The sequence below is a fragment of the Homalodisca vitripennis genome, chromosome 1 (assembly GCF_021130785.1).
Source record: "Homalodisca vitripennis isolate AUS2020 chromosome 1, UT_GWSS_2.1, whole genome shotgun sequence".
Classification (NCBI taxonomy): domain Eukaryota; kingdom Metazoa; phylum Arthropoda; class Insecta; order Hemiptera; family Cicadellidae; genus Homalodisca; species Homalodisca vitripennis.
Genome location: NC_060207.1, coordinates 127472132 through 127496493, shown reverse-complemented (window position 1 = coordinate 127496493; position 24362 = coordinate 127472132). Strand labels below are relative to the sequence as shown.

General features: G+C 31.1%; 1 protein-coding gene across 1 annotated transcript; it reads left to right on the top strand.

Moving 5' to 3' along the window:
* Positions 1-451: 451 nt before the first annotated feature.
* LOC124371117 (protein nessun dorma) lies at positions 452-21540 on the top strand. The gene is made up of 10 exons (XM_046829434.1): positions 452-956; positions 3522-3706; positions 5016-5108; positions 7002-7229; positions 8297-8437; positions 10777-10898; positions 13557-13681; positions 16245-16448; positions 19277-19401; positions 20918-21540. Exons 1-10 carry the CDS (start codon positions 735-737, stop codon positions 21036-21038), a joined length of 1566 nt encoding a protein of 521 aa, XP_046685390.1. The 5' UTR covers positions 452-734; the 3' UTR covers positions 21039-21540.
* Positions 21541-24362: the final 2822 nt, after the last annotated feature.

The window sequence follows — 24362 nt, the reverse complement described above, 5'->3', positions numbered from 1 at the left end:
ATAATATGTAAATGTATTACATCTGTGTATTAACATGTATTAACATTAAGATGTATTAACATCTATATCCATTTTATGTACAACATAAGAACCACGTTCAAAACATAAAATCTTTTAGACAAAGCATATCAAAAGGCTATAAAATGTAGATGTATCAGAAAATATATTTTTATTTCTTTATTCTTTACTCTATGATACATAGGCAAGACATAATGACCATTAAATGATAGAATAATAGCACTCAAAAGAAAACACGAGAAGGGGCTAACATATAAGTCAACAATTTGCTTACCATTGTTTATCCAAGCTTTGACGTTCAACATTCAGAAGACTGCATAGATTAACCAATCACCTGAAGGTTACTTAATGAAGGCATTACTCCATGAAGTTTGAAAACTTTTTTTTATGTCGAAATAAATCAGCTTCTAGGCGGGAAATTGTCAAATTCTGTAATGGTTACTTCTAATAGGTTTGCTTTCATTGTATTATATTAGTTTTCCTGTCAAATTTGGCGCTGTCCGTATATCTAAAGTTATTGAATTTGATTTTAGTGCAGTAAACTGTGTGTAAACTGTCTGACATATTTAATTTGTGTTTGTTTTAAAACATAATTAGTAAAATTGTGTTAATATCTTGTATTTTAAATTATTTATCCTAGCCTATTTATTTTTGGGCTGTGATTTAATATTTTTGAGCCAACTGGTTTAACCTTTTAACCCAGTTTAAATTGCAGTATGAGTCATAAACCCTTTGTATTTGTTAAAGGATTTACAGAAAGATTCCATGAATTAAGTAATGTTTTAACAAATAATGTCATGGCCACTGATATACAAAAGGAATGGAGTAATTGTATGGAATTAGCAATTGAACCAATAGGGTGGCAGGCAATTTGGAAAATGTCTCGTCAGTTATGTATTGATCTGAAGATTAATTTTCCTTGTACAGTCATTGTTGTTGTAAGTATATCATATTTTGTCATAATTATTGTGTTTATTTTCAATAGCAAATTTAATCGACAAATTGGCTACAACATTATCCTAATAATGGATAGGGTATGATAAAGCGGACTCGGTTTTTTTATATCGAAATTGGCAAACGATATTACTTAATCATAACCATTGATGTAACCAATCGATACTGATTAATTATTTTGAACAATTAACTTAATCTATATCAACAGCTGTAAACACTTTCAAATAATACATGTAATCGTATTATTATTATTACATATGCGATTACGTATATATAGAACAATAATAATTATTATTATTATACATTCACTTTCAAATAATATACGTAATCATATTATTATAATTATATATATGATTATGTGTATATAGAACAATAATAATTATTATTATACATTCATGTATGTACAGTAATTACATGTTCATAATTATTTATGAGTTTTCCTGTTTGATTGATCTCATTCTGGTTTGTTTATTATTTATGTCATTTCTTAATTATTTATGAGTTTTCCTATGTTCTCATATTTTAATTTAAAACATATGACTGTTATTTAGGACTATAGATACTTATATATCAATTGATAGTCTAGGATTCGAGATGCGAATATTAGATATCAATGATTATATTCTTTGATATAAAAAAACCGGGTCCGCTCATCGTACCCTACCCCTAATAATAAATACGAAAGTGAGTTTGTTTGTTATGCTTTCACATGTAAAATATTCAACCAATTGTACTGAAATTTAAAATTGACATTCTTAGGGTCCCCTATTTTAATATGAAAGGCTTTTTCTTGTTTTGAAAATCCCTCTGGGGTACACCCCACTGTTAAAGCTGCAAAAACCCCTATCTTGGTCTTTAAAGTTGCATTACAGCAAACCAATATTAATTGAAATAACTGGTTAAAATGTAATCAACTGTACTATGTAAACATTGTTTTATGACATTAACTGTACGTTCAGCCTAATTAATTTAACAAGTTTTAGTAAAAATATACTTTTAACTGTATATTTGAGCAAATATTAAGTATGCAGTGCTTAGTCAGTATTGTATTATACATAAATGTAAAACACAAAGTTGCTAACTTATCTAACTTTTACCATAAGTTTAAAGGCTGTTATAAAATCCATATTAATTAGTTGTCTTTTGACAGAAGTAGGCTTCTCAGACCTGTGTATGTATGTATATTTCCTTGTTCGAGAAACAAAGCAAAATCAACTATGGAACACTCTTAAGAGTTTTTTTAACAGATTTTATTGATGGTGGTGAAATAGGCTAACAAGAGAAACTCAACAGTGTTGTCGGAAATATAATTCACTCGAACCAAAAGTGCTTATACACGTGCAAAGCCTAGGGATTTGCATGTGCAGCTACGGGTAACTGATAGTAAACTTTTAAAATTATATTGAACCGTAAGAACTAAACAAACAAAATAGTAAATTGGAAGAGCCATTTAGAAGCTCTATTCAAGGTATCAATGTGAAATGTTATCAAAAAGTGGTTGAAACCTGTACAGGCTATGTACCTTCATATACAAATATTTGCAGTACCAGTCCTGAGATAGGTGAAACACATTTTATCATGTTTTAGAGCTAGGTATTTTATTTGGTTTTCTAAATTTTCTAAAGTTAACTGTCATAGAATTCTTTTAGACGAAAATTAATTGTATAATAAACACTGTGTTTACAGTTTGAAATTAGTCTTTACAGAAGCTCTGCCTAAGTTAAAAATAAAATGTTAAAATTAATTCATCAGTTGATAGTATTGATAGTTGTAATTAAAAATATAGTTTTTTCGTATTGATATAAAAAAAATTTATATGCATATCACACTCTACCTTTGTATGTGTTATCGTAAATACAAAAGAAATAATTCCCCAAAATGACAGTGATATGGAATATATTGATATAAATATTGATCAGAGTACTAAGGTACACATCTGATAATTTTCATCAGTAATAATATATCTTAGTATTCGGCAATAACAATAATTTATAAAACATCAAATGTAAACCTTTGATAAAACGATCCAGCTAAATGTTCCAAACTAAGAAAGTCATTCAAGAAGTCTTTTCTCAAATTATTTCTCTGACAATCTTCAAGTTGTTGAGATTGTATTATGTGTATAGTATAAAGCTTTTGATAAAGTTAGCCAATCACTTGACTGCCAAACTTGAATCATCATATGAAATAAGATAGCCTTTTATCAGCTTTATAGATTTCTTCATTTTGTTTGGAAAGAATTGTTATTGTTCGATTTGCTGAAACTTTATATTTTCCCTTTCCAGTCTTAACTGGAACGATCTAAGGAATCATTCTGGGCTTTTATCTGTTCAACTTTTTTTGGGGGACATCAAATAAATATATGGGATTTCCCACTTTGTGAATGGCATCGGGTTGTTCTATCCAATTAGCCCTTTGAACCTTAAGCAATGATTTTATCGTCTCCAAATGAATGTTAAGAAACCTACAGGTGACAATGTTATTAATAATGATTTACCTTATTCTGTAACTTAATATTGTATTTAACTTAAACTGACTTTTCGTGTTAGGTGGAACAAGTGAACTTTAAGGAATTGTCATGCCTTGTGTCAATACATGAAGTTGAAGATGATGATATCCACCTGCCAGAGAAGATGGCAGACGTGCCTCTGATAGAATTGTATCCTACAATGGAACAGGACAATTCGTCTGCTCTGTCACTGTATGATACAGCACAGCTTATAGATAACCTCAGGTTAGTTATTTTTTTTTTGTTCAGGCTTTCACAGAATATGTGGCTCTGATTTATTTATAGCTTTTAATTCTGTATAGAGAAAATAACTTAATAATTCAAATTCTTTATTGCTAGAACATCTTTACAATGTATAGCAGTGTCAGAAACAAATTCAGCATGAACTATCATCAAAATATATACATTGCCTAGGCCTAGTAACAAGTGTCTATCCAATTACAGCATAATAATCACTGATGTCATATGGGATGATATTAATCAATAGCTTTTTTACACTTTTCTTGAAACAATTAATTTCAAGAGATTTAAGATGAGAAGGAAGAGTTGTAGAGTTTAATGCCTGTTTCAGCAAAACAATTTAAAGTGGTTTTAAGACTACATTGAGATATTCTAAGAGAATTTGTTTCTAGACATATGGTTATGTACAGATCTATTTGTAGGTATGGCATGTAAATTTTTTTATATATAATAGGCAATCTAAAATATAAAGTGCCTTATATTGGTATTTTAATGGACCATTCAAATTTAATGTATGTATTTTCTAATTTTGATCTATATATTTTTGTGTTATTAGTTGAAATTATTATTTGACCTTTGTCTTTTTATCATATGCACTTACACTGTTGTATTTTTGGAAACAAAACATCATCAATGCTGTGATTATTAAAGACCCAAGAGGGCCTTCTTGATATATTGCCGTTGTCCATCCGTCTGCTAGAAAAGTTTTTATAGAAAGGTCCTGGAGACTTCATACATGGGTTCTTCTTGGTCCAAGGAAGAACCCTGTAGTCAAAAGGTCAAAGAGCAGTCCATTTGTATTCAGTCTATCGGTTTGTCTGTATAACTCTTGATAGAAAGATCCTAGAAACTTAGTACAGCTTGGTTCAACTGATAAAGAAAGATCACAATAATTATGTTAAAAGTGACTTGAAACTTTGATCTAAGGATGAGCTCTATTTATTTTTGGGTCAGAAAGTAAAACAACAGTATGTCTGTGTGCTGCTTCTTTCATTACATTATGTTGGGTCCTTCCGATACTCTGTTGTATCGGTATATTTTAATTAGTATTTACGTTGCTTTATCTGTAAAGTGTGAATTCATATACTTTGAGAAAGGCTACAAAATATAATAATCACAGCTACATATTTTCTGTGGAAGTGGAATTTAATAATATTCTCATAAACACAATAATAAATACCTTCTTGCCAATTTAAACACTATCTAAATGGGTTTTCGTTACTCAACCAACAGTCTTGTCAAATGTTTCAGGAAATTTGTAGGGTAAAGAGTAATATATTTGTTCTTCTGTAAGGTTTTTCTACAACCAATTGTGGATGCCATGGGATTTGGAATTTGATGAAGATGTTCCGTGGTTGGAGTCTCATCTCGAAGGCAGACTTCAATTGTAAGGCTGCATTATTGCATAATGTTTTAAACAACATTGCTATTTTTAAATAAATATAATTAAGATGTTTTACTCAATCTGTGCTAACTTTCTATATTTGTTTTCACACAGTTTTAAGCTAGTGGTATTAAATTTGGATTAAATACTTCAGTAGTACATCACTGTTATACTGTAAAAACATTAAAAATAAAAACATTTGAGATGGCAGAATTAATTGACCTAATATATATATATATATATATATATATATATATATATAATTACCTAATAATTTCTTTGGGTAAAATTTATGCTGATATATCCGCATCTTTACATAATAGAATTATGGCACATATATTCGCCATCCATCTCTCTTTATTAGCTCATTTTTTTTGGGAATTGTTTGCAAAAATAGTGGATGTGAATAGTTAGAAGACATTTTAGTAAAAACATTCACCTTTTGAATGAAAATATATGTGTTATTAAACACAAAGGAACAGATAATTATTATCTTGTATATTATTATGAATGTACAAGAATGAAAATACATTATTGCTAATGTCCATTGACTTTGATAAGGTTGGCAAAAACCAAATTTTGATTTGTTTACATCCTGAAAATTTAGTATGGTAGGCCTCAAAGTCAATAGCTGATACAATAGCATTGCCTAGTAATTACAGTATTGACAACACTGGAAACAAATTTCCCTAACAACTACTCATTAAGATCAAGTTTTGAGACGATTGGTTTATATTTTTGTAAATTAAATTAGATAAAAACCGTTTCATTTGAAAAATACATTGGTATAGCATTTTCTCTGCCTTTGGTGATATATCTGCATCTATCCATGAAAGCTTGAATGAAATTAGAAAGAAATAGGTATACAGCTGCATCTTAGTTTTAAGTTACAGTATTATAACACCAAGCAATAAAGTATAATCAGCATATTTAAAAGAGCAATAACATTAGGAATAGACTGAGTAACAATGTTTTAATTTCTCTTTATTGAGCTATTGCCTATCTCATTGTATTGCATATGATGATGTGCTGGCATAGTTTTCTGGTAGTGTTTGTCTGTGTTCCTTATTATCTTAGTTGATAAAAAGGTTGTGGCACAGTTTTTTATTTTTTGCTGGGTTTGTCTAATTATCTTAAAGTCAGTGGTGATAAAAGAAGGTACCAGATTTTTGGTGGAGTTCCTTTTCCTCTCTTAATGTCCTACACAGTAAATTGCTGATCTTAAGCTTGTCTACTAACTCAATGTGACATGATTAATAAATTATTTAGTCTATATCAGTACTGTGCGTATTCTCTCTAGCTGCAGCTCATATGTTGTCCAGGTAGATTGAGAGTGCTTATTTTTTTAATTGAATTAGAGGTTTATAATATGAAGAGAGAAGATGCAATGCTATTTGTGCATCAGGGTTTTGTTATTTCGACTACTTTTGTGGCATTATGTTGTGTCATGGTAAAAGTTGTTTATTTATGTAAGGAATTTATGGTTTATCCGCAAACAGCAGAGACCCTGCAACTCCAGCTAGAATGCAGACAAAGAAGATTTCTACATCATGAAGCGTTAGAGCTTTAGTGTTGTACTCCTCTTTGTATAGCTATGATTTAATTATGAGGAAAATCACTGTTTTACATAAGTATTTTATGGATTTGTTTCTAGCAAATTGATTCTTCTGCTTTAGTTGGTTTCAGAAATCAATTAATGCCTCTTTGGATGGAAAAATAACTTATTATTACTGGAATGGTTACAGATTATGTATGCATGTAATACCAAATGGTGTACTCTTACTGCACTTAAAGAAGAGTATTAGAATACAGATTTAGTCTTATTGCACAACTTTCCTACTCGTGTTGAAAATATGATTTTACAGTGCTGTAAATAATGGATTTGTTGTACAACAGGCACTTTGCAATGGCAGAGAGACGGGTGCCACATGAGATAAGTCATACTGTCCGAAGATTGGTGGCAGAGGGAAAGCAGATCCAACAGGCCATAGAACACCATCAGGAGCAGCTGGAAGGGTGCGGAGAGGTGGACGGCTCAGGTATCCTACTACAGCTGATGGAATTACACAACCGAATTGCCCACTTGCGTAATAAATACCTCATCTATGAGAGGCCCCAACTGCTGTAAGTTTAGTGTTAAAATATGATTGTCTTTTATTTCTTTCATTATAGAAGTATTATATGTTATCTCTAAAATTTTAAAAAGCATATCTCAATATATAAAATCTTTTCAAAAAGGATTAAAAAAATATTTTGATTAGAGAAAAGGTGAACAGAAATATAATATTTTGAGATAGCCCTATATTCTTAATAACATTTTAGAGATATAAATCAGAAACCTTTATTTATTTTCATCAAGAAAATTAAAAGTGTCAGGTGATTAAAATATGATGATGATATGAAATTAATATGATTTTTATGAAATTAACAAAGTGCTTAGAGAAAACCATAGATTCTCAATAAGTGCTTTGTCTTTGGAATTTTCAGAAGTGTTTAGATCTTTTCCTTAGTCTAGTGTTACAGAACTTTTAGACTACTAAAAGATTGCTCACTGGGTGCAAAAGTTGTTGACTGACACCCACAAAACTTGCTGAACGGCTTCAGCCTTGACCTTGAAATTCCTTGATTGATCCTTGAAGTAGACATTCGGCCATCTGTAAACTTTTGATACCAATTTACGCACAACATCTTATCTCATAATGTTTTCTCTGCAAACACTGATAGATTTTTGCTGCACTATTCCCTTCTACTTCCAGGAAACAAGTAACACTCCTCAATTCACATTTGGTGGGAGAATCAATAGAGGCAGCCATGTTTGAAATTGTCATGGCATGAAATCGGAGGTTGAAAAAGAAAATGGGTCTCGTATATACTATTTTTTTACATAGTCTCTCACTCTTGAAATACATTTTTCCTTTTTGATTGGAGTTTTTTATTCCATCATTGTATAAAGTCATATAAATCAATAAATATATTAATAATTATATATTTTGTTAATGTTTTTGGAGAATAAACTGATTTGATTTATTCTGCAAGAGTACGCAATTCTGTTATCTAATTTTGTATTGTTCTCCTGATTAAAATACAATTAAATCATGGTTTTGTTTTTTATAAAGCTGTTTTCCGTAGGTAAAGTCTCTGGGGAGCAGAATACAAAATTATTTTGTAATTACCCCTTTGTGATATTCCAGAGAAGCTCTGATACAAAGGACAGAACACCAGGAGAGCAGCAAGTCGGCTGTAATGTTGGTAATGGCGTCCACTACACCCCATCAGTTGACTAAACAGGCTGATCTTATCGCAAAAGCAACCTCAGATAGCCAAACAATCAAGTAAGTATGATAACTCATCCAATTTTGTGGAGAAAATTCTCAAATGTTAAGTAATTTCGTAAAAATATATTGAAACAAAAAACAAGTGCAATATGTTGTATATCGAATTTTCAAAGGTATATTAACCCATCCAATAAAAGTCTTTATTTTCAGAGGATTTAAAGATCTTTGTTAAGAGGGCTTACTGTCAGCAACCATTTGATTTATTGGTTGGTTGAAAATATGGTTAGCTCTGTGGCTGAGGCACATTAGTCTTTTCACTCATTGTTCCAACCCAATGTGATTACAAGATAGGGAGTCTTAAAGCAGGTTTTCCCACAAGTTTAGAATGGTGGCTCCCAGTCTGGTTTGTTTAACATCCTCCAGAGATTGAGCTCAGTCTTCCTTCTTTTAGATGCCAGTGCTACACAGTCAAAGAGAGTATGATCAGTAGTTTGTTTCCTGGTTGCAAAAACAACATAAGGGTTCACCGTTATAGAACCCTATCTTTGTTAAATGACTCATGAAGTAGCCATGTACAGTAAGAAAACAATCTCCTCAGGTTATTTCTGCTCAAGCCACAAGTCAGCATGTCCAAAAATGCACATAGAGAGATTTGCTTCCTGCAAATGGAATCCTCCACCCTGCTCACCAAATGGTGCAAAGCAGATTCACAAGATCTACCTGACAAATAAGCAAGTTGATTACAATGAAGAGTATCAGAGAACTCTTTTACAAATATGCCAGTTCACAAGACTTACAAAGTCCTGATCAAAAACGAGGAGAGACTGATGGACTGAGAGGATTTAGCATTAGAATAGTCTGACTTTCTTCGCTTAGAGTTGAAGACCACTCTGCTAATTTTCCAGGCTTTAGCAACATAGCCAAAGGCTATACTGGCTCCGAACAGCTCACAGAGATGTTTAAACAGAAGTCCTGAGCCTCTTTGCAATAATGTTGGGAAGATTCCATTACTACCACGTGACTTGCTAACTTTATCAGCTCATTTGACCTTTGATAATATAACTATTTGTCTGGTTTCCATGCACCTTTCAATCCTCACAACCAAGAGCTAATGTTTCCTAAGTTGGTGTCGTTAGGACTGATTTCCATTCTGGAACATTCAGGGAAGTGACTCCTCATGAGAAGGTTGAGTTTCCCTCGGTGAGCTTGTATGTTGTGTGGGGTCTTTTAAGGGCCCCACTAGATTTATTGGCTCTGAGGCTATCAGCTGGTATAGTCTATCTGTTTCCCTAGTACCTTCCAAATGGTGAACAAAGACTCTATAAATTGTGTTTGGCTTTGTTGATGGCTTGATTATACCTGTTGAGAGAAGTATGATAAACTCTGCAAGCAGTTGATTTCTTATGGCTATCAAATAGCCATCTCATACAGTGACATTGTTCTCTAAGATCCTTATTCCACCAGCTAGTCACTCTGCTTTTTGTTTATCAGTTGGATAATTATCAAGAAAATGTGGGTAGCTGCTAGTTCAGTTAATATTTATTTACTTTTTATTTATCTTGTATATAACTACAACTATATAAGACGACACTTCTATTGTAGTTGCTGGTAAGATTTTCAAAGACATGGAAGCAGACAGTGACAGAGGGATGGAAGTTGCCAACTCTTGGGTTTAAATTTTATCACAATAACAGTAAAACTGAAAACATATGTTTCACTTTGAAAAAGCTACATGTGGTAGAAAGTTTTATTAAAACAGTTAAATTACTCAGAGTAACATTTGATTATAAACTGTCGTGTGAAGCTCACACTAAGACAATAATCTCAAAGTGCTTGAAAATGTATCAGATATAGTTGGTATGTGCACTATATTGGTGAATACTGACAATAGACAATTCTTTATTTACATCATTCATTGAGAACAGTATGTGTCACCAAAACCACTACAAATATTCAAAAGTCTTTCTCCAGTTTTCAAATTCGTCCACTGTGTAGAAAGGGCGCTGTTGTAGTCATGCTACGATGTTTCTCTCAACTTCTTCTTGCAGTGGGTGTTTTTCACTTCTACCGGCAGGATGTTGAGGAATTTTGCTCCCAGATATGTTGGTTGTTTTTCATAGACTGTGAGATGATGGATCAGAAGTACTATGCTGTTGGCTCTTCTAGTGTTATAATTGTGTATATCAGTTCTTCTCTGCAGGTTTTGCTTTTTAGCATGTAAGGCAGTTTCTAGGATTAAAAGGCTCACTACAGTTAACACCCTTAGTTCTTTAGAGGCTGTGTGGCATGATTCTTTGTGTCCAAGGCCAGCTAGAATGCGAACTGCCTTTTTTTGCAGTATCTTGATTAAAAGTTAATTAATGTGATGACTTATTGTGGTGATGGTGTGTTGCCAGGGTAGTTACTTCGTTGCAGGAGGCCCTGGTGAAGGTTGCGATGGGGGGAACAGTACTACTCACAGCAGGGGAATATCCAGTCCGAGATTTGGCCACCCTGGAGACAGGAGGATCTGTTATCGGTAAAGTATAGACTGTAAAAGCAAGGACACAGCTATTATCCAAACATAGGAAATAGTTCCCTCTGAGTGTTTAATATAAAAAATCTTTCCTAATTAAGTTTTTTTTTTACCAAAATGTGTAATGCAGTGTATGGCAATCTATATATAGTTTTTCCTCTATTAAAATTGTTAGCAACAACCAAAATTAATCCAGAAGAAACATTGTTAACCCTTTCTAGTTATGTCGGTTATAGTTTTATCAAAATATTCAGTTTGTTCTGGTTGATGAAATGGCATTTGTCTTAGATTGCATGATAGAAAAATAGATTGTGCATTTCTAATTTTATTTCATTATAAGGAATTTATAAACTTTACTTTTAGAATAAATGATATTAACAAATTATGTTTAAACGGATTTCATAAAACTAATGGATTTGAATAGTGTTCTCTTGAAGCAGATCGGATCAGTAATGTCAGGAGCGCATCATAGAATTGGACTAGAAGAGGGTTAATGGTCCATTGTTCATCTTTCTTATCTAAACCCCTCAGGGCCTCAAATCTGTTGCTGAGTATAAGCTTAAATTAATTTACTACAAGTCTGTCATTGATTTTTCTGTATTTATCCTTCTGCTACACTTTCTTCTCTTTTTTATGCACTGCTATTTTATGGTTTGTTTTGACTAAAATTAGAAAGTGTTAATTTCCACACTCTGCTCCTCTTAGTCTTTTAATATCTTGTATACTGCTTTTATGTTGCTGATCCACTAAGACATGATCGATTTTGTTTCTTATAATTCCATCTGGGAATGTCCATGTATTTTTGTGAATGTCCTCTTAAAAGACACAACATTGTGCTTGCTATTTTCAGGTTATTTGCCACTGTAAAACTTGCTCAACTTCATTGTCATTTGACTCAACATTCCCTCTCTACTCACTTTGGCATTTGCATCTCAATACAATTTTCTTATCATATCCTGGTAACTTTTCCTCCTCTTCCTCAAGGAAATCATCCTTCTTTATTACACCTCCTTCTTCAGTTGGTGCATAAAAGCTGACTGCATATATATATATATACTATTAATTTTCCTTTTAACATAATATTATACACTCTATTATTTTTGTCTTCAAATAGTTTCTCAAACTCTGCTATTCTCTTATTCACTGCAAAACCTACCCTGCCATAATACCTATTTTTGTCATAACCACTACGAGTACTATAACAGTGTGTCTTAAAAGTCCCACCTCTCCCTATTAACTTTCTTATGAATAGAGTGATTTAATTTAGCGGATGTTTAATTGGCCAATTAAAGATCTCTAGTTTACACAAGTCTTCTTTTTATAATACCTTTAAAATGAGGTGTCACTTGCAAAGGATTCATATTTTAAAACTTTTACCAAAATACATTTGGGGGAGTCAAAAATTTTCATACATCATAAAACTCCTCAGGTGGTCGTATAAACATTCCCAAAAGTAAATCACTCCATCTTTATTCATAAGAAAATTAATTGCGGGGGGTGGGTAATTTTAAGAACCTGGTATATTACAAAATTACCTAGTAATCATTCTTCCTGCATAAGGACATCTTGCTTCCAGAGGGGCAGCTATGTTAATGCTGTATTTGTCCAGTTCTTCCACCAATATGTTACCAGCACCAGGTGATGCTAATTCTTACATTCCATGTATCAAATTTTAGTTGTTTCTGACTAATCCAAGTCGTTATCTGATTGTCCTGTGAAGTTTCAGAGGGTGATTTTTATGATGATTCAGTTATAGACTACTTTTTACAGGGCCAATTCATTATAGGTTGTCAGCCCAACTCTTAACTTGGAGGTCCAGGATATTTCTGTTTAGCTCCAATCTTACGAAGACCTGTCTGGCTTGGAAGGCCCTACCAGTTGCTAAAATAATGCCGGCATATCTCGAGGTTGTCAAAGTATACAAGTTCACTTGTTACGTCAAGATGAGGATAACTGGGATGGTAACATAGTGCTAATAGTACACAGCTACTGAAAACTGAATGCACAAGGAAAATCTTCCTATACACCTCGATTGCATGTTTTTGTATTCCTTTTCTTCATTATTTAGCCCTTTTGATATTTTCGTCTTAGTTATTGTATTGGTACTAATGTGAATAAATGTCTTAAAAATTTGGTTTCAGACAACAAAATAAAATTATATTAACATTTATTTCAAATTACTATTAGACCGACCGATCACACACTTGATGAAACAATGTTCTCCTGTCATAGGAAATTGCATTCTTTACATGTGGGGATTCCACAACTAATTGAATACAGTTCTTATTAATACTTTCCTCATAATATTGGAGATTAAGTTGTAATTGGCTGGCTTCTAATCTTGGCCTCAAGGAGTGATGGTTTCTTTGTTTGCTGTCTCACTGCTTTAGAACACTATTGAGACATAGTTCAGATACAGCAGTATATCAGAAATATATTCATTCTTCCCATAATAGGTTGAGTATTCTGACTTTTTTGTTTTGTGGTTTCAATTATTTCACAATGGAAAAAAGGCACCTTGGCACCTAGTTCTGTATTGAGTACTGTAAATTTGTATGTTAATATTGATGTACTATAATTAAATAAAACAAATTGTAATATACGTTATTTTTTTACTGAATTAAAACATTTTATTTACACTTACCCAGTTATTTTGTGTAGGGTTAGAGCCTGGAGTGATAATCACTGATGACATAGAAAGCTGCTCTACTCTAGACCTGTTCAAGGGCTTCCTGTCTCTCACAGGTCTCACTCTACATATGACCACAGCTTGGAGCATAATCAAGGTACTGAACCCTCATGCAAAATTTTGGAAATGTTGGTAGTTATTCACCCAGTATTGTATGTAGATGTATAATTTGATTGAAAATATTGTAATGTATTCCTTGGAGTCACTTAGTAGTTAGGTGAAGAGTAACCAGTTTAGTTTTCCTGCTGAGCTATTTCTCAGGTACATTACAATTTCTAATAGATCTGTTTTTTGCTAATACAGTTAATGTGTAAGTGATTTTCTCTGTAATAATTTTAAATTAATTTACTAAATCTTGAAAATAATAGAAAGGGGAGTTTTAAGATCTACAATGAGCTAATATTCAGAGCTATGAGAACTCTCCTTGAACACCCATGAAAACTTGGGAAGTAAAATAATGAGACTTGTATAAGGTAAAATAAGTTATTTAATTAATTTCTTAACTAAAATACAAATTACAATTAAATGGCTCAATTAGATATAATTTGATGGAATAATCACATTTGTTATAATAAACAGAGGGAGTCTTCTGGTACTGTAGCAGAGTAGATCACCTTCAAAACATGCATTGTCAGAATTCGGAGTTAGGCTATTGATATTAACATTGTCAATTATCACAAAGGACTTTGATTCAGCTTGCACAAAGTTGAGTATTAGACATTATTTCAAGTACAAGTATACAAGTCCACTGTTTTACTGGTCCACTAAGTGGTCAATAGATACCAAGCACAAAGAATTATTCTTCATGCTAAATCTTCCTATTGTGGCTCTACACACAAAGACACATTGACTTGTTCTGCCTTTAAGTCTGATGAGGATTCAATGTACATTGCAACTCCTCCCAGTTTATGGTCTTCTCTACTGTAGTTAGCTACCAGTGTGTACCATCAATTTTTGTCAGTGCTAGTTGTTGTAGATAAACCGCTTGCAAAGAAACCTGTGCAGAAGCAAATATCTGAGCATCCACACGCAAGAGGTGGGGAGTGGGAGAAGCATATCCTCGTTATATCAGCTGTGTGGATCGTGTCTCGCTCACGCCATTTTGTTTACATGGCAGCTACTTACTTATTCTATAAGAATATTGTATTTTTGTGTGAAACCTATACAGTCGTAAGATATTAATTAAACACACTAATGTAGCCATAGACATATCCAGGGAGCATGCATTTTGGTGTTAGGTTAGCCGCTAAGTGGCAGTGGCCAGGTCAGGGAATAGAGCAAGCAAGCGAGTGATGATACTGAGTAAGTGGTTTAGCTCTTCCTCTTACTCATTTATTGGAGGTTTGACTGGCTCCTCCTATGTCATCATTAGATGATGTTTTGTCCTGTGGTTCTGTAATAAGAGTCATATTCTGTATTCTACTATAGGATGTTAGGCTGGCTCCTCTTGTGTAGTCTTGTAAAATATTCACCAGTTTTTCAATATTTTTATTTTTTTTAAACTCGTCAAGATTTTCATTATCAGCAATATTTAGTACAGAGGGGTTTTGGGACTAATTTGTAAGTTTTATTAGAGGCTGAAACAAATACTAATTTTGAATCCGATATATTTGTGTTGTTAACAACACAAACAGCTGTGTCCTGTAGTAGGTTTTGACGGCTGCTGCGTGTTTTCTTTTCCCATATCTGTTTCACATGCAAGTAACTGTACCAAGAGGCTATCGTCAGGAGGGAAGTTAACACTTATGATCTCTGAGTTTGAATGCAGAAATGGTGGACTCTAGAAGTGATATTTTTTCTAAAAGCTCCCCATTTAGCTTTATGAGGTTTTCTTTCTCCCTTTTCAGTGTTTGTATTTCTCCTTCAGCATCAAGTTTGCTAATTTTCAATGTTTCATTCAAAGCTTTCACTTCATTGTTGAGTTTTCAGTGATTGATCTTGTAGCTTAAGGACATGTTCAGTTATTGCTGATACTTTTCTATATTGTTCTTTGTATTCTGAAACATTGAATGAGCAAGATTCAGTTTACTGTCATAGTCAAGAAAATTTTATTTTACTGTTTCTTTCAGAATTTTTATTTTTTGTTCATAGTTGTTTCTCTTTTTATTCATATGATCATTAAACTCAATGATCAACATTTCCTTGGACTTCAATTTATTCTTTAGATGTGAAATTTCAAGATTTTTTTATTTTTAAAAATTTACAATGTGTTGTGTAAAGGTTTAAATTTTAATATCGATTCTTTTAATCTGTCTTTTAATTCTGAGGGAGATGTGCTATATTTGGTTTTAATATCATAAATTTCATTGTTTAGTAGACTATTTACATTTAGAAGAAGGCTACCAGCAGCAGCTTATTGGCATCTGGAACAGTCAATGAAAAATCTAGATTACTAAACATTAATAACAATTAATAAGTCATAAAATGTCAATCGGTATTCAATAGTTAAAATTATTTTATTGGTTAGCAACCACTATAAAAAGTAAGATGCTTTAATTTTATTTAAATTTTGAACTACGTATTAAATCAATATAGTTTATTCATGTTTCAAATTACTTCCTTTTTTGTAGTATAGTTAAAAACTTTTATTTTACGTGTTAATGATTGTTAGAAAAAGCATTTTATGGTAAATGTGAATAACCAAACAATATGATGAATAGTTGCGGCCCAATGTGGAGTGTTGTCTGAGAGAAATCACTCTAGTAGGAGCGACAGTTACGGACGGTGTGGACGCATTTCCCGGCTCGCGACTGTCAGCTACCGGATGTCGCTTCACCAACTGTCGCACAGCAATCACGTGCGATGCAGGCTCCACTGTAGCATTGAGTAACTGCACCTTCTGTGACAACAATATTGCGCTTGAGGTAAATCATGAAAGCAACTAGTAAGACCTTATGTAACTCTTGTCTTCCGGTAGATAAATGCAATATTTCTGATCACTGTATATTCTTATTCAACAAATCCATTTTTATGTAGAGTTTACATTAAATTTTCAAGTTTAGCTACAATAAATTTTTTAACTTTATGTTTGACATATATTTATATATTTATTTATGTATGTTATTATTAAGTACATATAAGTTTTAAGTTTGTTACATAATTAATCAAGTGTTTTGTGTATTGGTTATTTATGCAGATTCTTAATTTTTATATTATCTAAAAGTGGATTTTAAAATAACTTCATTAGGTTTCTTTTTAAAACTAATACATAAATAATAATAATAAAGTTGTTGGTTGGTTAAAAAAAATGTTTATAAGTTTTACTAATATAATTTTACAATTTATATATATTATATATATATAAATTGTAAAATTATATATATATATATATATATCATTTTATTTTATATATAAGTAAGCTCAAGGATCCTTTGACCTCCTAAATTATAAAAGATTAATTTATGTTGTAAAGTTATTTAGGTTTTTGATTATGCTCCCAATTAGCTTGTGAGAAATGTTTGAGGATTAGTGATCTAGCAAATACTTTTTTTAGCATAAATTGTATATACATGATAAAGTACAATTTGGATTTTACTAAATTGTAACTATTTCAAATATAATGTACTGATAAAGTCCAACTAATAAATAAGTTTCATAAGAGTTTTATTAAAAATGATTTATGAAATGATGAATGATTGTTTTGACGCCATCGCATTTCTTGATGATTTGTAAATAAAGACTTTGTCTATTGATTATGAAACACCATTTACTCAGGATGTTAGCGTTTTATATTTTAGAACACAGATATATGTGATTGGCCTAAGTACCCTTCCTTAGCCATTATATTAAAAGCTACTTTAGGCTGGCTGTGCTAAGATCATGACAAGATACAATCCATAATAAATGTTATTTGCTTGTTTAATTAATAAACCCATACACTTTAGGGAACAAAAAAAAATTGTTTGACACCTTCTATTAACCACTGGTTAAAACTAAGTTATAGAGGTTCAGCAATAGCGTCTATAATTTATTTTAATAAATGATTAGAGATGTATATATCTTTACTATCTGTATTGTTTTGTTGCTTTTGTAACATCATCTGCTGAGATTAATTTCTATTAAAAATATCAATGATTTATATTAAACTTATGTACTAATTCATTAACACTTAGATTTTGTTTAATTATGGTTTGTTTAACTTCCTTAACACAATTTATAAAATAATCGTTGAATGTATCTGGTGGTATTTTCATTTGATGATGACTGGAGCTATTACTATTATTATTTATTATTTTCCATATGGTCTTACATTTCTTTTTACTTTTTTCAATTGTATTTGCATTGTGCTTAAGTTTGGCTTTACTAATTGCACATTTATATTGGTTTTTCAACAATTGTCACAGAGCTAAGTGTTCTCAGATTGGCTAAAAACAATAACTTTTTTTCATCTTTGCAAGATCTTAGTATACCATTTGTTATTACTTATCTGGAAGAACAGGTTTCAGCTTGTTTTGGAACTTTAAAAATTTTTAAGAACCTCAAAATTACTACTAATATCATTTTAAAAATTTGGTTTGCATCTACATATGAGATAAAGACTAGCCAGTCAAATGAGACTAGGATGTCTATTAAAACTACCACAGCAGAGTTGGGTAATGCAAACTTAAGATAATCAGTTTGCATAAAAATAACATTACTAAAACTTAAAGCTAGACGATTGTAAACTAAGCAATAAACTAACATGATTGGTGTATGGAAAATTGAAAATGTTAAAATACTCTGACTGATGCCTAGCACTATTAACAAAATATTATCCTGGAAATTTTTACACTGTGTTGCAGCTGAATTTAAGCAATAAAGTTTGTTTTTTCTTTAATAAATTTAGGAATTGTTTCAATGTTCTTGTACAGTTGTTTATATTAAATTTATTATTTAGGTCCCCACCAGCTACCACTTTATAACCTGGATATTGAGTTAAAAGTTACAGCATTTAATCTAGGTTGTCAAGAGAAATATCTGCATTTCCAGATGGGGAATGGTATAAACAAACCACAATTAATTAAAATTTCTCAATAATTACTACAGAAGTTTTGAAATGGAACTCTACACAAATCTTCTTTCCCAAATCAAGGGGCCTTGGCTGAACATAATCTTTTATAAAAATTACTGTCTGGAATAGCTTTTTGGAAATGTTAAAATAATTTCAAATTGTTTTAGCCAATGCTCCTATATTCACAAAAATCAGTATTTTTTAAGTTAACTACAAAACATTATAATATTGTTATCTTACCATCCAGAGCCTGAATATTAATAAATAAAGATCCTTTTCGTGCTTACTGTACTTTTCATGCTCATTTACCTGATTCTTTCTCACAACTAAAAAACGATTATGTCCAGAACTCCAGTGTTTGTGTTGATATGAAAAATTTTCCAAATTGTGCTTTTCCTCTTCAGGTGATTTGATTTGTTTCTCAAACTCCTCTCCATGCAAAGAAAAGCTTGTCTCTTCAAATACCAACTGCTCTCCACCCATTCTTGCTACAGCCTCACAGATCTGCACAATCCATTGTTTTCACTTATTGTTGAGGTGCATCCCATGTCTTGTATGAAGTTGGTTGTCCACCTTGCGAGCCTCCACCAGAGTTACATTATTGAGTCCATCACACATTATTTTTAAGTCAATATACCTAATATATTGTTAATTAACCAAGGATGCCAAATTATAGAGATTTAGGATGGATTTTGATTACAGGTAACTGTAGGATGTAAGTTTTCAATGAATAACTGCACCATCTCTGGCTCTAAGATGTATGGAGTCCATATCCTGATGGCTGATAAATCACATGTCAGCATTACATCTGTATCACAGATAAACAGGTAATGTCATAAAAAGTTCTGCAATTGCATCATTGCATGCATCATGCCACTTGCTTCCTCATTGGGAAGTAAGTGCAAAGTAAATGCAAGTGAACTGTATGGTAATGAAAACTGATGATATTATTACTCTATGGCAAAGAGGTGTTTACTTTTTGTTTGGTGGCTGAAAATGATCCTATAACTTATGAAGAAGCTATAAGTAGAGGTGAGGAATGACAAAAAGCAATTCAAAATGAGTTGGATACTCACAAGAAAACGAAGACATGGACAATAACGTCATTACCAGAAGGGAAGAAAGCAATAGATGCTAAGCAAAAAAAACTCGATTTCTTGCAGGAGTTTATCAAGAGACAGTTTTTAACAGATGAGAGAGTATTTACAAATTTTATAAGTTTGCGATTTTTATTTTATAGATGAACTAAAACTCAAAGAGGGGTATTAGATTTAATAACTCAGTCACATTTTTTATATCGTGTGTTGTAACTTTATTATTGTTATTTATTAGTATTACCAGATGAAAATACTCTTAATTGTTTGCAAAGTTGTTGGTTGGTTAAAAAGAATGTTTATAAGTTTTACTAATATAATTTTACAATATATATATATATATATATATATATATATATATATATATATATATATATATAAATAAGTAAGCTCAAGGATCATTTGACCTCCTAAATTATAAAAGATTAATTTATGTTGTAAAGTTATTTAGGTTTTTGATTATGCTCCCAATTAGCTTGTGAGAAATGTTTGAGGATTAGTGATCTAGCAAATACTTTTTTTAGCATAAATTGTATATACATGATAAAGTACAATTTGGATTTTACTAAATTGCAAATATTTCAAATATAATGTACCGATAAAGACTTTGACTTTGACAAAGTCTACACTTAAAAGTACAGAGTGTCCTACGAAGGGGTTTAAACGTTTGATTTTATATTACTTGCTCATTTATGCACCAAGGAATTAAAACAATCAATTGAAGAGGAACTTCTCTGGATAGTGCAGAATTTCTTTGTAAGAGCTTATGATTCATTTGTTAAGCGCTGTTATCAGTGTGTCGCTGTGGATGGATAACAGTTTGAATAATTGTGGACTGTACTTGTAGGTTTCTTAATAGGCTATGTTCCAATTTTCTGATTGAAATGCTTTATTTCTCTAGAATATGACAATAAATAATTTTACGAAACCAAAAATACTGTTTTTTTTTTTACTGTTTTTAAAGTATAGTTTTTCAAAATGCCACCATTGAACATGTTCGGTGCATAAATGGGCAACTAATATAAAATCAAACGTTTAAACCTCTTCGTGGGACACCACCCGGTATGTCTGAAACCTCAAGGAATGTTTTAAACTTTAAAATTTTGATTTTAATGTAAAAATTGGAAATAAATAGGTTTGGACCAAAACAAAACACAACAAATCAAATCACAACACATCAAGGATAAAATACCATTAAATAAAAAAATCAGAGTCAAAACAATTACTAAAAACAAACAAATCTTTACAGCATTCCAGAAATGAAGGAGTCTGGGACGATCTGCAAAGATAATGCTGTAGATGTGCGACTTGCTCCAGTGGTTCAGAATCATTTGAGCACTCAGAATGGACAGACCAGTGTTATATCTTGAGCTGAAGGAACAGTGTCTGCACCTGGAACTATTACTGTTAATTATTTTATGTGAGAGATTTTTTTTAAAGTTATCTGAACTATAAAGTTTAGTTATTATAAATAATTAACAATGCTGGTAGTGATTTTAAAATTGTAACAAGATTGCAATTGCAATTTGGTTGTTAAAGTTTATAATGAAAAATGCTTGCTACAAAACTGTCACCTTTACAAATTATATGTTAAGTTTACAATTCATAAAAAACAAAACACTTAACATAGCACTTATTTAAATTTTTATTTAATTCAGTTTTAGTATTAAACTAAAATTGTTTATTACTTTTAAAACTAATAATTATTTTTATCGTTTTTGCAAACATTTAAACAATAATTTAAGGATATTAATAAGTAAATAAAATGTTAATATTGACCGTTTGAAATTAGTTTTAGTTCAGAAACAATGTGAGAACCTATATATCCAGATATATTTTATATACTTCATTGATGTAGTATTTGTTTTAGTAGTGTATATATATATATATATATATATATATATATATATATATATATATATATATATATAACAGTATAGTAATAACTTAACAATGGACTAATACTGCCTTATTATCAAACTAATAATTGTTCTGTAAAACATTGCTTACAGTAGTGTTTATTCTATTTCAGCAGATTTGATGGCTCTCAATTCACCTTTGGCATATTTATGTATTTCTGCTCTTGAAATTGCAGAAGAATAATTATATGATAATAATTATGTATACAACTCCTAAGAGTTAAATGCCACAAATATTTCTGAAGAAAAAAATAATGTGAATATTTCATAAAAAACCTTTGGTAATCTTATGATACTAAATTTGTTCATACATTACATGGATATTAGACCACATAGTTAATACTAAATACTGTACCAAAACAAGCCAATTTGTAGAAACATCAGACAATATAATTTCATGTTAAAATAATAAAATAACAATTGTTAATGTAATAATGGAATATCAGAAATTTCAAATTATAACTTTTTATTCTTTTTGTTTCACCATTAATAAAACATGGTATTTATGTAATCTTATAATAGTGTTTCTGAAAGAGTTTTAAAATGTATGGCTGCTTTGATTGGAACCTCTTCTCAAAATACATCTTAACAAATAATGTATTTAAAAATTTTTTTGTAGCAAGTTAAGATGCCAACCAATTTGCTTAACTTGTTGATTCTCATATATTGTAATTCTGTTATTTGTGAACCCTTTGTTGAATAGTTTTAAATACTAAAATATATAATGTTTCAAAAGTGTACATGTTCCTTTTATTTTAATTATTCCAAAAACGTCTTCTATTTTGATGTTTTATCACAATGAAAGTAACAAAAAATACACTAGCTTTATCCTTTCTTCAGAGTCAAACTTCTTTATACATATATTTGTAAATATCACTTAATTTATAATAAAAAAAAACCAACATTAGATATTTTATTTTAAAAGGCCTTTTGACAGCAAGACTATTTTCATTAGACACTCCACATAAGTTAGTAACACAATTTAGTTAAAAAATATATAGTTTTTGTATGTACTTGTGTAAAGTATCTGTTGAAGACAGCCTTGCTGTTTAACCCTTTTAGTGCTATAGCGTCTACGTCGTAGACGCTGCGTTTATGTCGAAAAGTGCTAGCGTCTACGTCGTAGACGCAGCGTATTTTTATATATATTGGTTCAGTTTATGCAAGTTACTGGCTGCAAACGATGACAGTTCATCCAAAAGCCATAGAGTAACGATATTTGTATATTTATTTGCCGACGACCAGCTGTTTATACGTCATTGGCGTGAAATAAAAAGGTCAGTTCGGATGTTTACGTTGCGAGCGAACTAACGCTGTGCTTTGTTTACTCTGTTTTATCTTATTTTATCCATTAAATTGTGTTATAATTGTGAAATACTACTTCATTAGTATTCCAAATCATTGCATTACTTCATTTTTCATTTGTGTTTTCCGTGTGTGTTATATTTTACTAAGTTACAATGTTTAATAAGAACATTGCAGGTTATGATTAGTTACTTCACCTTTTTTATAGTTTTATTACTGAATAAAACAATTATTAAGGTAAAAAAGTGTTAACTGTGTTTGAATTTCTTCTTTTATAAATAATAATAAAGTTAGTAAAACATTTATGCTAATAATAGTAAGTGTATTACTTTTTTTCTTGAGCATTTCAAACATTAGGCCTATATGTAGGGCAAAATTTGGCGCGGACAAGTTATTATATTTTTAATCCACACTTCTTATTTGTTGTGTAAAAATAAAATCAAATATATGTAATTTGTTTAGTTTTAGTTGCTCTTTCCGATGGTAGCCTCAGAAAAATAATATAAGATTGTTTACATAATAAAATTGTATGCCAAAGTGAAAAAGAATTATAAAAAACATTTATATTATAAAGAAAATTTTTTTTATAACAATCCAAATAAGTACAAATGTATGTTTTTGTATTTATTTCGGTTTATTGTTTAATTATCTTCAATACAAAAAAAATTTAATAAGATGTGACCTCAAATAAGGAAATAGTAAAGAATTTACTAATTTACTAAAACTCTGCATATATGCACTAAAATGCATAGCACTCTTGGGTATGGCAATGTGCCAGACCCCTTAGCACTAAAAGGGTTAAAGGTCTTATAAAATAAAAACTCTATTGGTTTTTTTGTAATTTTAAATTCAGTGATATTTACAAGTACAATAACCAATATAAGCTCCAGTTATACATATATTTGCCTTACTGTTGAAATATAATTAGATCTCTGGTATGAATTAAAAATTTGTCCTCATAAAAATATGAGTGTATCAAATATATATATATATATATATATCCTATACAGCCGCATGTGAAACTGACTCATTTACTCACTCACTGACTAATATATAGATACAAATTCTAACATACGAGTAGTTCTAGAATTGCTAGAAACTAGCTAGAAAATTTGGCACGCAGGTAGTTTTTCCAATATGACCCATAGGCAGGTTCTAAAGCCGGAATTTTAAATTTTAAACCCCTCAAAAACATTCAAGAAAATTCACGCATTTTTCACCCAAGCAGACCTTTTTTGTAAACCCGATAGCAGGCGAACTGTTAGAGCTAGCTCGGGTCTGACGAAAAATCGTTAGGAATTAAGTGAATTACAATAAAGGTCTAGTGACTTTTTGTCCTATCTCCAATAGTTAAGTGACAAAACACTGGAATATTTTACATTCTAGAGATTTTTTCGCCTAAAATAATGTTTTGAGCCCGATAGAGGACGAACGGTTGGTCATAGCTCAAATCTAATTGCTCCATAAAAT

Bases quoted from the DNA above. Each gene is read 5' to 3' on its own strand.
- LOC124371117 (XM_046829434.1), top strand. From the start codon at position 735: ATGAGTCATAAACCCTTTGTATTTGTTAAAGGATTTACAGAAAGATTC. The intron at 3,707-5,015 runs GTTAGTTATTTT...TTCTTCTGTAAG, and splicing joins CAGCTTATAGATAACCTCAG to GTTTTTCTACAACCAATTGT. The intron at 7,230-8,296 runs GTAAGTTTAGTG...GTGATATTCCAG, and splicing joins TATGAGAGGCCCCAACTGCT to AGAAGCTCTGATACAAAGGA.